The sequence below is a fragment of the Triturus cristatus genome, chromosome 12 (genome assembly GCF_964204655.1).
Source record: "Triturus cristatus chromosome 12, aTriCri1.1, whole genome shotgun sequence".
NCBI classification, from domain to species: Eukaryota; Metazoa; Chordata; class Amphibia; order Caudata; family Salamandridae; genus Triturus; species Triturus cristatus.
The window spans coordinates 745144841-745161824 of NC_140595.1; the positions used below are offsets into that span (position 1 = coordinate 745144841).

The 16984-nt window shown below is 41.8% G+C and overlaps 1 protein-coding gene across 1 annotated transcript in view; it reads left to right on the forward strand.

The window, feature by feature from the left end:
• Nucleotides 1-16984, forward strand: part of LOC146782659 (extracellular calcium-sensing receptor-like) — an 87124-nt gene that overhangs the window by 29676 nt on the left and 40464 nt on the right. The window contains exon 3 of the mRNA XM_085637161.1: nt 1658-1949. Within this exon, the coding sequence (XP_085493287.1) occupies nt 1658-1949 (292 nt within the window). The remainder of the gene's footprint in view (nt 1-1657; nt 1950-16984) is intronic.

Consider the following 16984-nt stretch of genomic DNA (forward strand, 5'->3'; position numbering starts at 1 on the left):
CAACATAAAAGAAATTTCACCCAAACCTAGTTATGAATAAAATCTTTTAAATAAACGAAAATCCTACTACCTGTGTGACCAGCCTTGGATGCTAGAGCAAATGGGGCTGACCCTTTAGAAGATTCAATTTCCTCAATAAATCTATTGTTCGACACTTTCTTCATCAAATTTGGTGAATACTACACTTTATGCGCATGAACTGCACCTTTTGTTCTAAACCTTTAAGTGAACCCAATCTGTCTTGGAACACTTCAGGAAATTGTCCCAAATTCACCCACCTTTCAGCATTTTAGATAACAATATAGCTTGGTCCGGGTGCATTAATATCAAGGGTGTTCCTTGAATCCCACTGCTGTCTTTACACCAACAAAATATCACCCATCTTCACAACATATATCTTCCCCACCACATCCTTCCTTTAAACTCTACCTTCATCTGCGTTATAAATATGCTGCTGGTGGGTGAGATCTTCGATTTATCAACTGTAGACACCCTATCAACAAACAACCTCACAAACATATCCCCACCACAGTCTAATGTTATATGATGTCTGCTACAACAACCACAGCTATACCACCTAACATCAATATACATTCTAGTATCACCACATCATCCTTGCCAGGATCCCCACTCAGTTTTCATACAAGCAGTGTGTTTTCTTCCATTTTATGGACACTTCTTCAATACAAGACTCATCTTCAATACTTTGCACTTTACCCTCTCACCTGTTGTGGATCACGTATTGCATGGTGTCACCAGGTTAAATGCAATACAAGAGAACACTTTACCTCTGACCTGATGAACGGTCATTGCATTCATCACATTGAAGATCACCACTTTGCTGTTGTGTTGCACAATTACAAGTGAATGAACAATGATTTTTAGAGAGTGATCTGTTCACAGAAAAGAATTTTGTTGCTGAGATATTGCTGTGAGAGTTATTAAATAGGAATATGTGAGAGTTAGCAAATAGATAGAATTATCTCTACTGCTCACCTCAGTACGGGTTGACTACCCCAAAGTGGTGGCAATGGTGTGTTTTAAGTCCCCTGTGCAGATGCCTGTGCTCATTGCTATATGTGTAAAGTCAATCCATGTGTAGTGGTTGTACAAGAGGAAATTTAATGAAATGAAGCACAACATCAGCAAAGCATTCCTCAGGGCAGCAGGTAGAAAATAATTGCCATCAAAAACAATCCTTACAACTTTTTCTAAACATTCTGCATGTTATGCAACAATTCTAGAAGAACACAATATGCAAGTAGACTAATGGAATAAGATCATAACAGCAAGCTTGAGATTATGTGGCCTGTGTTTATTCATGTATATAAAACATGTGTCGATGCGTCTGTGTTGGGTGCGCTTGTGCACACCTACCTGCATACGAGTACGTGAAGGAGGATTGCACTGCTACTACATGAGCTATGTTTTGTCGTCTCTCTTCACTGATTCCTTGAAATGCTGAGATTTTCATTGTATTTAGGATTTCCCAGCACACCTTCCAACTGTGACTTTTAAACTATTCAATACATGATGGGCGTCTGGCAATCCTTTACCACATTCCTATGGTGCAGTGAAGTGGCTGATGGTAACATGTTTTTGGGCTATATTAAACTAATTACATACATGGTTCCAAATCTTTCATTGTTTTCTGCAGGTTTTACGTGGCAAGTTTAGTTTGGGCTGAAGCCTTGGCTTTCACCATCGAGGAAATAAACCGTGAGCAGCTGATCCTACCAAACATCACCCTTGGATTTGTGATCTTTGACACATGCTTGTCTATGCCCAGGGCTTTGCAGGGTACCGTGTGGATACTGACTGGGGCGCCAATGTCCATCCTGAACTATCAATGCCAAAGCTCAGCTCCACTGGCCGCCTTTGTGGGGGATGCGGCGTCAGACCCCACAATTCTCATTGCTAGGCTCTTGAGCGTCTACAGATACCCACAGGTGAGTTTAATGATATCTAAAAATAAAAGAAACAATCATCTGAAATAATTTCAAATGTTGATTAGGAAAGATTGCAAAAATGCAAAATTCTCAAGCTTCTCATCTTCACACAGTTTCATTTGCGGGATACATTTCTGTTTGTTTGTTGATGATTTGGTAAGACTTCTCATCCACATTATTCTTAAAACTTAACAATTTTATAGTAATTGATGAAATAAAAAAAAAGTTTTAAAAGTGGTGAAGTCCTGGTCTTCACACCTCTCATGTTGGTGAATGCCATGTATGAGTTTCAACAGCCTGCTGATTGTGGAGTCAAATAGCTTGTTCAGTACATCCACTAACAAGCCCTAATTACCTGATACTTTTTTGAGCTGTGTATTTTAAACAAGGAAATTTCCTAGAGAAGTGAGTAACTACTTTTGAAGGACAGGAACATTTCTAAAAACTGGTTTCTTTTAAGCAAAGTACAGCTGCCCCCAATGGGATTTTTTTTATATCTACAGTCAGCACATTGTTCTGATTATTTTTAATTCCTCTGAATGTCATCTCAAACTGTTTTTAAATAAGTCCCCATCCACACATCACATTTTTTTTTACCAACTGTCTTGGGAGTTGTACCTTACCAACCATTCTCACCCAATTTAAGTGTCAGGATTTTTTTTAAAACTTGAAATCAAAATGGATCTAAATTTTGTTTCCCTAAATTAAAATGATTGGTCACGTGTGATTCAATATTGTTTGTATGTATCTTGTTTTTAATGTTCTCCAATACGTACTTTGATTTTCTTTTAATTTATCTCAACATATAGTAAGCCATGGAAGACTCTACCATTCATTAAAAGTAGAGGCACATCTAACAACATTTCTCAATTTTTCCCTTCTCCAGAGTGTGGCTGTAGTACTATGTTGGCTTTCAAGATGTCACACAATTTATACAGGTCATACATGGAAACATACTAGTGTTACCGGTAGGCAATCTTTGCAGACTTCACTTTTTGTAACTCTTGAGATATCACTAATGTATTTTGAGATTTGTACTTTGCTGGTAAGTAAAGTTAGGATAACATTTGAAACTTTTCTTCAATTCAATGATTGAATTGATTAAGTTCCAAAACTTCAATATGTTTTGCTATGTATTTGCATGCTCTTAGTTTAACCTTTTTAAATGAAAACTGGATCCTCTCCCTTTGTTTTTTTTTTTCATCTAAACACATGATAGTATCTGTAATTTCATACATGCTCTATTAGCAATAGATATTGGATGTCCTTGTTCTTATTTGTAAAGGGTTTTTTCTTGCTTTATCATATTTCTCCAAGTCTAATATAATCCTTTTTATCTACCTATCTCTGTGAGTTATAGGAATTAGTATAATAAAGCACAACTTTTTTTTTGCTAAGTTCAGAGAGGTGGACTGCTTTTTATAAATGTTTTATTGTATACTTCCAAACAGTGGCAGAAAACAAAATACATTTGTTATACAGTGGCATCAGAATTAAGGCATGGTTACACGCAATATTATTCTCAACAGCTCATTGTATACATAGGAACCAGCAACTCAATCCCTGTGTCTCCATGGCCCTTAGGTATCAGCGTAATAACAACAAGTCCAGTGTCAATAGAGTAATAAAAGTTTCAACCTTCAGCGCAGGTTTCGAGGTGGACTGCATTTGATTTGCCCTGTAACCAACCCTAAACTCCTACCCTGGAATCGAAACACAAAGGCACATGGTCATCCACCCGGGGAGTAGAAGCCTTCGTTAACCTAGCAGGGCAGGCTTCCCACCCTACTTTAAATGAACCCCTAACACCTGGACAGATATCACTGGTGAATTTGGGAGCAAGCACCTTCACAAGCAAGCCACTGTATTCTTTGTGGAATATTAACGTGAAGTAATTTTTTTCACAATCAGCCCTTACCAGAGTTTTCTGAATTTAGGATCCCCTTTGACTCGGTTTGAAGTTATTGATGTACCAACATGTTGGTGAAGTACCTCAATTCTGCTAAGACAATAGCAAATGAATACTTCCCAGAATTAGTTGTACTTTATAACACAAGCAAAGGGATGTGTAGCTCATCACAGCAACGGCCCAGTGGCAGAGTTTTGCCTTCCCTCCAGTATAGCCCTGGGAACTCTGTCAGTCACCAGCAACAAAAGCATATGGAGATTTGATTAAACCAGCACCTCTCTCTTCTACAAGCACCATTTCTTTTGACCCTTTTACCAGCAAAGTAAGGAACTTCGCCTTCTAGATGGAAGCACAAGCTGCAGGAAAGGGGTGGTCTGGTGTGGAGGATTGGAAAGAAATGGCGTAGCCCTGGTGGATCACACAGTGGTCTACGATGATCAACTTCCATTGAGTGACAATATAGGAGACCCTCCCCCCACTGGAAAATGGTGTGATGAGGGGGAGTCGGAAGAGTTTTGAGGCAGAGAAACTAGGACTGAATCTGCTACCACTGATGATTCCGCCTAGATATACCCCAGCCACGAAAGGAATAATACATTTGCTATGGCATCTGGACGTGATGAGGCGGCTAATTTTCTCTGGGTTGCACAGCCATAGAATAACCTTGAAACTCCTAAATAATGTTGGTGAAACTGATTTCATAGGGAGGCCACACCAAAAGTGTGAGCTGTAGCCCTATCCTTGAAGGATTCCAAAGTGTTCCTGGCCTTTTAACAGAATAGCTGTTCTCTGTCCCAGGGCATGTCTATATGCATATCCTGGACATCCCATGAAAAGCCAGTGAGATGCATGCACGTATTTCACCACAACATGACAGATGTCCACCAAATCAAAGACACATTTCGGCATCTATTTTGTCACATCAAAGCCATCCCTCCCAAGGTCAGAAGGCTTCTTCATGTGTTCTGGCAGGTTAAGAATTTTAAGGTTCACCAGTTCTCATAAGGCATGTGCATAGCTGTCTAAAGTGCACCTGTTAGGCCTCTAGACCTAGTGAATCCATTTGCTGTCTCACTTTAGCTGGTGGCTGAGTGGTCTAGGAGCTGAAAATGGCTGGAACACCAATTACGTATATTAGCTATGCTGTAGATTTTCCAGCAAGGGTAAAAGGCTCTGCACTGGTGACCGTACCAATGTGAACTTTTGAAGGGTCACAAATTCTGCCCACAGCTGGCTCACACTACTTTGGTCATGGATGCTTCCTCACTGGGTTCGGGACTCATCTGGTCAATATGATGCTGTGGGACTTTTGTCTCATGTCAGGGAAGCGCCTCCACATGTATGTGTTTGAGTTGCATGTGGACCCTGAAATCTTTTTTCCCTTCCATCTAAGGAAGCACCATCAAGAAAATGTCAGACAACACCACCACCATTTGTTATGCCAATAGAAAGGGTGGTGTAGGTTCATGTGCTCTGTGCGGGAATACGAATAACCAGAGGAAGTGGTTACAGTGACAGGAAATCTTCCCAATAGCAGGTCACTTACCAGGGTCCAATAACATGAGGGCAGATGCTGTCAGTGACCTCTCAGTGGAGGACCAAGAGTTGGAGGTACATCCCAAAATAATGGAGGAAATGCTCTAAAATTGAAATTTTAATTCCAAATCTCTTCGCCATGGCTCATAACATGAATTGTTCTCGATTTTGTGCCATGCACTTCTGTCTGAACTGTTACCTAGAGGATACCTTTAAGTTCAATTGGTCTTAGGGCCTGCAGTGCCCATTTCTTCCGAATCTGGTTCTGTCCTGTGGATGTATGGGAGCATAAAGCATAGGGGATTCTGGGCACTCCAATCTTGGTGAGGAGGATCTGCTATGCCAAAATATTTGCACTCAGCCTTTGGCTGCTTTTTCTTCTCCCTTAGATGGTGGACCAGCTCTTATAATAGGATGATCACGTCCACTACAATAATCCCCAAATGCTCTGCTGGCAAATGTAGATGGCCCGAAACCGGTCCTAGGATGCTTGTTTCTAGTCCGGGGAGGACCTGGCCTGGCAGTTTGGGCTGGACTGTTCCCATTGGGTGCAGGATCAAGACTGATTTACAAATGGCTGGGTCCAAACTGAAATGGCATGGTGAGCAAATAAACGATGAATTTAGGCCCAGATATCTGTACTGGGGTGAATGTATGACATTGTTCTGCATTCTGTCCATCAATTGTTCTTTTTGCATTTGTCACCCCGAGTGGGACGGGTGTGCCCAGACGTGTGTCCCGTGCTCTCCATGCCACTGGAGTCAAGCTATCTTGGCTGAGGAGGGCTGAAAGCCCGAAACCGGACCTAGGATGCTTGTTTCTAGTCCAGGGAGGACCTGGCCTAGCATTCCGGGCTGGAATGTTCCCATTGGGCGCAGGGTCAAGACTGATTTGCATATGGCTGGGTCCAAACTGGAATGGCATGGTGAGCAAAAAAACGATGGATTTAGGACCAGATGTCTGTACAGGGTGAATGTATGACATTGTTCGGCATTCTGTCCATCAATTGTTCTTTTTGCAAATGTAGAGACTGAGCAGTGCCAGTAAGAGTCTTTTTGTCATCCTGAGGTATGACTTTCTTTCTTGGTGGCCAGTAACACTGCTACCAAATGACTATACTTAGGTCACTGGACTAAGTTTGTTCAGTCGCTAGCCTGAAAGGAGTATTCATAAAGGGAGGAATCTGCAGGAAGATTATTCATCCAAAAGACATGTTGTTACTGAAGGTAACATTTTCTTTGAGTTATTGCCTGTGCTGCAATGAAGACACTGAGTGTTGTTTACATTTTTTTGTGTGAAAAATGCTTATGCAAAAAATCAACAGTGTAAATATAGAGCATATGTTAAATTGTGTCCATTCAACTTTAGGGCCTGATTTAGATCTTAGCTGACCCAGTCCCGCTGTTGCTTTTTTGGCAGTCTTCCCAGACACATACTTAGTGGTCTGCCTGCCTGATTTAGATGATAGTGGGCCCATAGACTAAAAAACCACCGCAGTCCCATCGTCTCCATCAGGAAATCGCAACTGCGTAGATGGTGGGATAGGTTAAAGCAGAAGTCAGAGGAAGGGCCACCTGTTTCCCCACTGGGCCAATACGATGTGCCTTTCAACCAACGTGACTGTGGTGGTAAACCCTCCACACCTGAGCTGGCAGAATGGAAGGGAAATAAGGCAGAAATTCACCTTTTCTTACTTTCACACTTCCTGTTTTGCAATTGATCTGCTCGTACAAATTCTGCTGCTGCTGTTTCAAGACGAAGAAAACCAACACCGTTGTAGATGCAATCAACAGTAAGCTCCACTTTTAAGTGTTACCTGTTGACTTGTCTGTTAACATTTGCACAAGACGTGCATGTATACATCTCTCTTACAAGCAATAGCATATAAATGTGCAATGCATATGTCTGTAATGTTGACGTTAAAGAAATGTAAAGAAACACACCTGTATCATCACATTGTATGTATAAATTTGGTGTAAGCTGCCTTAAAAAAATTGCCATGTGCCCAAAAAAGGATACGCAAATAAAAATCTAAAAGTCACCATACAGATGTGTTTGAAGACATTTTGCACACATTAAAAACATGCGCAACACACTTCATGGTAATAAGTGCAATTAAGCATGACACCGAAATTGCACTAGACAAGCTGTAACCATTACCTTAGAAATTAACAGTTAAATCAATGTCAGTCACAAGTTAGAAGTATTTAACATATATATCCATGCAAAATTACCCCATGTCTAGTGCAAGTACTGAACTGAATCCTATTTCAGTTGTTAATAATGTTTTCATACTGATCAGAAATCAAGGTGAAACAAGCACACCTCTAGTAACACATGCAAATACAATATTTGGTGCAAGTGGCAATTGCTATGATGAATGCTGCATCTACATTCATATGTCAATCGCATTCTATGTTAACCACTGTATGAACCTAACAAAGTAGACATTAAAAACATTAGTTTTATTTACCTGCCAGCATGGTAAAGGAAATTAAGTACTTCACATTTTATTCGGAGACATTGCTAGGAATCGAACAATTGCTAAGGAAAATAATAGCAGGACTAACTTGGTGAAACAAATAAAATGGTTTTATTACACAAAATTAGATAAGGCTCTCAAAATAATCAGTAAGCCAAATATCTGCACTGTTGTGCAGTGGCACAAAGCTTGCCCCCTAATACACTGTCAATGGGGACATCCTCAGTAAGTGGCATCTAGTGGGCAGAACAGGCACCTCCAACATCCTACAGGTAAGGGGAGGTTGGGTTTGGGAGGGTTACCCTGGGTTTGGGAGGGGTGTCCTTGGGTTTGAGGGGGAGTGGTTTTGGGATGGGTGATTTTGCATTTGGCAGGGGTGGGTTGGGATGTGGAAAGGGTGGGTTGGGGTCTGGAAGGGCTAGATTGGCCTTTGCTAGGGGTGGATTGAGGTCTGGAAGGGGTTAGGCCAAGGATAAAAAGGATATTCAATGGGAAAACAGTTAGGGTATTCGGGAGGGATTTGGGTTTGGGAGGGTAGGGGGAGTGGCAGTGTCTGATGTGCATGTGTCTGTTGAAGGTACAGGTGCTTGTGGGTCTGGTGTTTGTCATGCATGTTTGGGTGTGTCTTGCTTTCTATGTGTCTGTTGTTTGCTTGAGTGTGGGTGTATGAGCCTTTTGGTTGTGGATTCTAATGTGTGTGTGTGTGTGGATGGGCGTGCTGTGGAGGTGCTGGTGGTGGGGTGGTGCAAGTGTGTGTGGTGGATGCCGTGTCTGTCGAGGTGCTGGGTGTGGTACATGTGGGGGTGGTGGTGAATGTGGTATCTGTGGAGGAGCTGGGTGTAGTATTATATTCCAGATAGGTACCCCAATATAGGCTCAGGTGACATCGTAACCCTTCACATATATTCTTCCCTACATTACATACATAACCGTTCTTGGGTGCTGACATTTTACCTAGATACGACACTGCACACCGAACGTCGGATTTTCCCTGGTAAAAGCCTCATACCTTATGCATGAGTATTCTTGGAAACTCAGCAGGACTACCATCTCCTGTATAATATCTATGTATAAATTTCAATCCCGACGTCATCCTAAGTCCGACAAGCGGCATAGCAAGATAGAACCCCCGGGAAGACCTTTGGGTATATAAACATCAGATCGTGCTGAGACAAGCAGAGGAGATCAGGATTTCCCTGCCGACACACACTGACGCGAAAAGCTGGGGTAACTGCATGCTGATACTCCAGCTCGCAGTGGTCTAACATCCCTTGCGAGGTGTTCAATTTGAGACCAAGATGAGGACCCACAGTCTCTCACTTCAGGTAATGGGGTTGACCTTATCCTAGAGGGATTCTTGGCTTAACACCTACATATATGCTAGGTACACTTAGGTACATCTAGTCAGGGTAGCATCGTAGGAGTACGCATTTTTATTGTCATGTATTTTACATCCATTCCTGTATTGATGGTTATAGCAAAATGGTTGAGATCAACCATCCTTTTTCTTTCTTAGTGTTTCTGTTACTGTCTATTGATTGTTTCAGCACACCTATTTTACACTAGAATGATGATTGTTCAATAAATACTTATTGAAAAACGTCCCTACCGTTTATTCTGTGTAACTCTCTGAGACTAAGTGAGCACGAGTGAAGGAACGAAAAGTAGTAAACTGTTTCCACGGTCCTTAGGGATCAGGGTTGTCATGTTCGATAGTTGCCAAGAACTATTCTCTCCTTGGTAAGAGGAGTTCCTAGTAGTACTGTGAGCTAGCTGGTACAAAGGCCAACATACACGGTGGGGGTGTCTAGAATCTGTCTAATACCAATCCTACAGTGTATGTTGTCTAAACGAGGAACCATTCATGAGCTGTCCCAAGTCGGATGTGGAGAGTTCAGGGGTCGGTGTCCGTCAGGAGCACCAACAAGTCTTGGCAACTGCAAACAACGGCGAATGCGGAGAAGGTGCAATGTCGGGACCAGCAAGTACCAGGGGACTTACCACAAGCAGGGGAGTCAGGGCTAGCCCTGAGCAATCAGGGGAGCCCAAGGAATTCAAAGGTGACCCTCAAAAGGACTCACAGGCCGGAGACACTGGAGTCGCATAAGGACCTCGAGCAGCTCACCAAAAGATGCAGGCCACGGTGCAAGCAATGCAGTGTGGTTAAAGATTCTGGTCACTGGAGATGCTTGAGGTTGGGACTACTTGGAGCCCAAAGATCTTGATGGAAGGAATCCAACAAGGCTTTCAAGGGCAAGTCGACGTGGTGCACAGGGGTTTGGTCCCTGTGGCTCCGATGAGGGATACCAGCCTCAGACTTGGTGAGCGGACAGGGATGGCCTCATGTGTTGCGAAGAACTAGCACATTTAAGGCTGAGCCTTTCGGAGTCCATGGGAGCTCAGGATCAGCAGACTGGTCAGCTTAGTTGCGGTGCCTGCAGATGCACGGAAGGGACTCCTTCACTTCAAGGGAGATTCCTTCAGATGTCTTGGATGCCCACAGGCCTTGGGAGATTTCCTGTATGGCGCACAGGCAAGCACATTGCAGCAGATGAGCAGGGTGAAGAGATTAGGAACAGCAGGAGTCTCTGTGGATGCAACCTTGATGCCCAGAGTGAATTCCAGTGAAGTCCAGAGTGCCCAGACTGTCAAAGTTGAAGCAGTGTCCCATGACGAATCTAAGGACCCACCCTCAGGTTTTCCCTTAAGTACCCTAAGGAAAGGGTTATGCAAGGAGGACACCAAATGTGCCCTTCCAGCAAACTGAGTGGCGCTGGCAAGCACTTCCACCCTGCCCAAATACACTAAACCCTATCTGGGAGGTAGTCACACCTCCCTGTGAAAGGTCACCGATTGTTCTGCCTCCCCCTGCTCGAGCTCGGCTCAGCAGCAAGAGGGCAGAATCGGGTCTCTGGTTGGCAGCAGCCATGTTGTGCTGTCCGGGTCTAGAAGGCTAACAGAGGGCCTTTACAGTGCATGGAATCATACCTCCCACATAGTTTACGGTATGGGAGGTATGATTCCAACATGTTTGATACCAAACATAATAGGGTTCGTTCCCGCCAGTTTTGAGTTGGTCATCGCGTAAAGATGCAGTGCCTCTCTATATATGATATGGATGATGCACTAACAGTCCAGGCTAATGGGTTCTGAAGGCTGTAGGGGTGTCACCGACTGCTAAGCGAGCGTGAACACTTTGAACCTCTCTCCTTTCGTATGCAGATTCCTTGTCTGTTCATTGTAACAAGAGCCCGTATATACCTGGGTCCTCACTTCATGCATGTGCAGCCATTGTGTGCTGGAATAAACAAACCTTTGGTATTCCAAAAATTGGGGTTTCGATATATCAAATAGTAACCTTACTTAGTGGGAAGGGTCTTTTTTATCAACGTATTCAAGGTCCTGAGGATGGTCTAATGGGCACAGACATTACTAGACCGAAACGTCGACTACTACACCTATTCCTTATTTTATTATACTGTAGGCAATGTTAGCTTTGTGTAAACTGTTCAGATTGCCTTAAAAACATTTTGTGAAAAGGTGTCCACAATTGTAACTATGAAGGATATTTAATTTTATGTTATGTTATGTTATGTTATTTAATTTATAAAGCGCAACAGTTACCCTGGGGTGTCCTGGCGCTGTTACCTAAACTTAAATAGCTACGTTACCAAGGAGCGGAATGAAGAGTGAGGAGATTTAGTGGGTAACTGTTACTTCTGACTACATTGTGTTGTTTTTTATGTACCCTTTATAAACGAATAATTTTCAATTAATACAAAATCATTTTTCGAAGATACACACCCGTGTCTCCTTTAACTTTATTTGAATGATCTATTTATTGGTAAATTAATTGAATTGTTTCTTGAGTAATACAATTATGAGTTACTTCAATAGAGCATACATAAATTTAATTGATCAACTATTGCAAATACATATTTGAACAAATCCCATGTAGGCGCACTTACCTGCTTATACTAAACTGTCCAAGCCGTCAAGGGTTTATTGGGTTTCCCATTTTTTTGAGATACTGCTCATGCAGGGGCATCCTCACTCTTAGAACCAAGCACCCTTCCTTCAGGATTGAAAGGCCTGCTTTAGGGGTGACTTAGAGGTATTAAGTCCAGCGATCTAAGATATAGGGAAACCTATATCTTCCGTAAGTGGTGCAAGCACCAGCTTACTCAAGCTGAAATGGCAGGCCTGTATTTGCAGTTAGAATGGTCCCTCATGGGTGGCATAATACATACTTCAGCCCATAGGGCCCCTGGGGTACCAATACCCTGGGTACCTCACTACCATATACTAGGGACTTATAAGGGTACCCCAGTATCCAATCTGGGCTGTACCTAAGTACTTACCATAACAATTTAGGGGAGAAGCAGAGAGACTGGGGTCCTGATTAGCAAGATCCCCGTTACACTAGTCAGAAACAGCTTAGCACCAGGCAAAAAGTGGGGGCAACCATAAAAGCAGATGCTACTTTCCTACAATGACTTCTAAGTGCATTACCACCACTCAAAATGAGGGTTAGTTTGTTTGCATATTCAAACTTCAATGGACACTCGTTTAAAAAAAAAAAAAGAAACATTTACATGTTGTGCGTTACAGCGCTGAAATGCGATATTTGCTCAGTGTTGTTTACACCTCCATCGATGGTATTTTTGGAGGAAAACTTTAAAAAAAGAAAATGTGTAAATAATATATTTGACATTTATTTTTTACATATTTTAATTATATTTTGCTGTATTTTAGGCTACAAATGTCATTTGTAAGAATAAAGGACAACAAGAAAATGTTTGATTAAATTATGTAGTAAAACCATTTATATTTTGTAGAACTACATGACTTTAGTCTTAAGTAACAAATATGTTGCTTTGGAAAATGTAAAAAATGTGCACGTTTTTTTCCAATGCAGACATTTGAACTCCCTGAGAGAATGAGGAGATGACAGCCGCAGGAAGAAAGGCATATAATAAAGAAGTTCAGATTAAAAAGGCAAACTATACTGGATTTATGTCATCAGCTGGAGCCAGATCTTCTGCCTCACAGCAGAACTCCAAAATCTTTTCCACCAGTTGTCAAACTCATGGCAGTACTTTGTTTTGTGTCCAAAGGATCCTTCCAATACACTTTGGCAGTATCTGATGGAATGGCACAACCAACTTTCAGTAGTGTGCTCCAGGAAGAACTTTCTTCAATGATGAGGCACGTCACCAGCTTCATCCAGTTTCCACTGCAGCAGGGTTTAGTCAATATGATGAGAGACTTTTTCAATTTGGGTCATCTACCACATGTGATTGGAGCAATTGATGGCACACATATTGCCACAGTGCCATAACACACCAGAGAACAGGTCTACCAGAATCCGAAACACTTCCATTCACTTAAATCTGCAAGTTGCCTACTTACAAGCATTTGAACATTTACCCATCTCTGAGCATGATTCCTTTGTACTGTGGAACTGCTTCATACCCCTGCAAATGTCACAAATTAGAACGGAGAGGGCCTGGCTTTTTGGTCAGCACAATCTTTCATAATATTAGTTGGGGAATTTCTAATTGGATAATATAAAATTGTTTTACTTTTTTTTGCACTTTTTTTGTCTTACATCTAGGAAACTCAGATTATCCCAACCGACCATGGTTGTTGGCACTAATGAGGAATCCAACAATGCCAGGGGATGTCTGCTTCAGTGAGGCCCATGGAAGAATGCAGCTGCCAGTGGAGTAGGCTTTTAGGCTCCTAAAGGCAAGATTTCATTGTCCGGACAAAACTGGTGGAGCCCTCCTCTCCTCACCCGATAAGGTGTGAAAAATCACTGTGGCCTGCAGCATGCTACAAAACATCACCCTGCAAGGGAACATCCCTTACAAGGATGGAGACCATAAAGAGCCAACAGTTGAGGATCCTGAAATGCCAAATGAAGATGATAGTGGTGAAGATAAATGAGTTACCTTATGTCAGGATGTCATTGACAACTTCTTCTCATGAGTGTAAGTACATCTTTACATACTATCACTTTCACCATTAAACCATTAAACCAACTATTGATGTGATGATGAGTATGTGGTGGTAATTTGTTAGGAAGGGCAGGTTCAGGGACTTTCAGGCCAACAGTGTTTGTTGATCAACGTTTTAACACATTGACAACTGTGTTCAAGACATTATTTCTCACATTGTTTTTGTGAAAATGTGTCCTCAAAAATTTAGCTTTGTAATGTGTCTATTATGTTATGTTTCATTGGTAATATTTTTGTTTTGATCTGTTTTAGGTTCCATCACCATGTCATCTTCATTTGGACATTTCAGAGTTGTGACAATTGCAGGTATATGATGCTGTTTCGAAGTACAAAGGGAACATGGGTTTATCCTGGGAAAGACAGAGACAGACTTTGGGTGTACAACTTGCTCTGTGATTGAATGGAAGATTTGAAGATTACATTGGACTTGTTCTCTGTCGTGTGTTGGCACTAAGGCAATATGTGTCCCTACATGTGGTTGTGGAGCCAAATCATGCTAATCTCCCTTCACATTGGCAAAATCTGCATTGTGTGTAACTTGTATGTTGCTGTTGATGTGTCATCATTGTAGGACATATTTCTTGTGGCACACCACTGAAACCTGTTTGGGACATTCCACCAGATAGTGGAACTGTGAATTCGAATAATCCTGTGGCTGTATTGTTGCCATGTTTTGTCTATTGATGCTGTTGATGTAGGATTCTTTATGTGAGTTAGAAGATCTGACTCCAGTTTATGACATAAACCACTGATAATTTGCCTATTCAATCTGATTGTTTTGGCTATATCCCCTTCATACATATTGGCAAGGTCTGGAACTGGAAATGTGAAAACTGGCACTGAGTATTAGCGTTATGTATGGATGATTGAACAATATATTTTTGGGAGAGTTGTTAGAAATGGGGTCTCTGGTTGGCAGAGGTATGCACCCTGTCCAAGTAGGGACCCACAATCCTAATCAGGGAAAGTAAGTTTCACACCAAAGATAGCCTGTGCTTATCCCCTTAGTAACTTGCCACAGAGCAGTCAGGCTTATCCCTAGAGGCAATGTGTAATGTATGTGTACACACACACACAGTAACACAGTGAAAGCACCACACCAGGACGATGCATTGTGCAGAGGATGAGATGCATCGGTTGCTTGTGCAGGACCTTGGTGCCTGAAGGTGACGCTGTGTCGATGATGCATTGATGTCAAATGTGCACTCCATTGATTCTTTGGCATAGATCCGCTGGTCTGGATGTGCTGCATTGAGCTAAAGTTTCCCAGGGCCGGGGCAGCATTGGAGTCGGAGCGTTGTGTCATGGACTTCGGTGAGACAGTGCTCAAGACTCAGGCAGAGGCGGTTTTTCAGAGGCACGGCAGCAGCAAAGTTGGGCTGCATTGTAAGTCGCGGTCGTTGCGTCAAGCACTCCACGAGTGGGGGCCAGCTTATTCTACCTGGACAGACCTTTGCCCTTCCATTTCGAGATAAGACACTTTTGAAAATAAACGAGGAAGGATTCTCCCCTCTATATGATTTTGCTGTCCGAAAATTTAAAGAATACCTGCAGCGGCAAGAAACGTTCATACCACGATAAAAAAGTATCGTGTGACATCTATAATCTATGAAGGGTCCTTTGTATGCAATAATAACTGCCCTGAAGATGGTCTGACGGATTGATGCCACCCAAGACCGAAACGTCGACTCCATCATCTATTTCCACAATATTTGCTATACACAGTTGATCATTTTCTCAAGACCGAGATATATCTCTGTCTAAATATATTGGAATAGATGTTTTCTCATGAAATGTGGATATGATTTGACCCTTTTTTCATGATTTATTGCTCAACCAATGGTTTACCTGACTCCTTTTAACTTGATTTATATATAAAAATATTTGTGTTTATTTCACAAAAAGATTTCCCGTGTGTGTGCTCTTAATATTCAACGATTGAGTCAGTTAATTGATTTCTTTGATTGGTGTTAACTTTGAAATACACTTGCTAATTAATTTCTCTAGAATTATACAACTTGATAGTTTGTTTGAAACGAAATCCCTTGTTGGCACTTTGACCTCTTAACATTCTAAAAGTGGCATTTTCAGACCTGCAATTTAAAAAACAACTTTACTAAACAATGTATTTTTAAATTGTGAATCCAGAGACACCAAACTCCAATTTTCTATGTGATCCCAATTCGAACATATACTTAGGGGATGTTATAAGGCAGCTCCAATGCTAACTTATGGGAGAGATAGGCCTTGCGGTAGTGAAATACTAATTTAGCAGTTTTTCATTACCAGGACATGTAAAACTTAAAAGAACATGTACTACCTTTTAAATACACTGCACCCTGCCCATGGGGCTACCTAGGGCCTACCTTAAGGGTGCCTTACAAGTAATAAAAGGGACAGTTTGTGCCTGGCAAGTAAGTGAACTTGCCAGGTCGAAATTGCGGTTTTAAACTTCACACACAGGATCTGCAGTGTCAGCCTGAGACAGTTGTGAAGGGCTACTCATGTGGGTGGCACAATCAGTACTGCAGGCCCACTAGTAGCATTTGAAGTACAGGTCCTGGGCACACACAGCGCTCTGTACTATGGGCATATTAGTAAATCAAATATGCCAATCTTGGAGTATCCAAATGCCGTTACATTTTAGAGACAGAGCACATGCACTTTAGCACTGGTCAGGAGTGGTAAAGTGCCTGAGTCCTAAAGCCAGGTCAAATGAAGTTCAGCACACAGTCAAAACAGGAGGTCAGAAGCGAAAAGACTGGGGAACCCATGCCAAAATATGCCAGGTCTAACAAGAGTCATGGTTGGGAACATGAAAATAACATTAACTACTTGCAAATTATCTATGTTTACACAATACTTTGATTTTTGTCACTGTAAAGTTATGATGGAAGAAAACAAATGCATTGATAGAGTTGAGATATACAACACCAATCTATGAGTTTTATACTTGTGCATTTATTGAACTTAATTGAAAGAAAATTAAAAAGCAAACCAAAAAGTAAAGAAGTCAGTCATTGTGAATGAAACCATAACTGAAGATCCAACATTGTTTGAAGTCCAATGTCTAAAATATGACTGG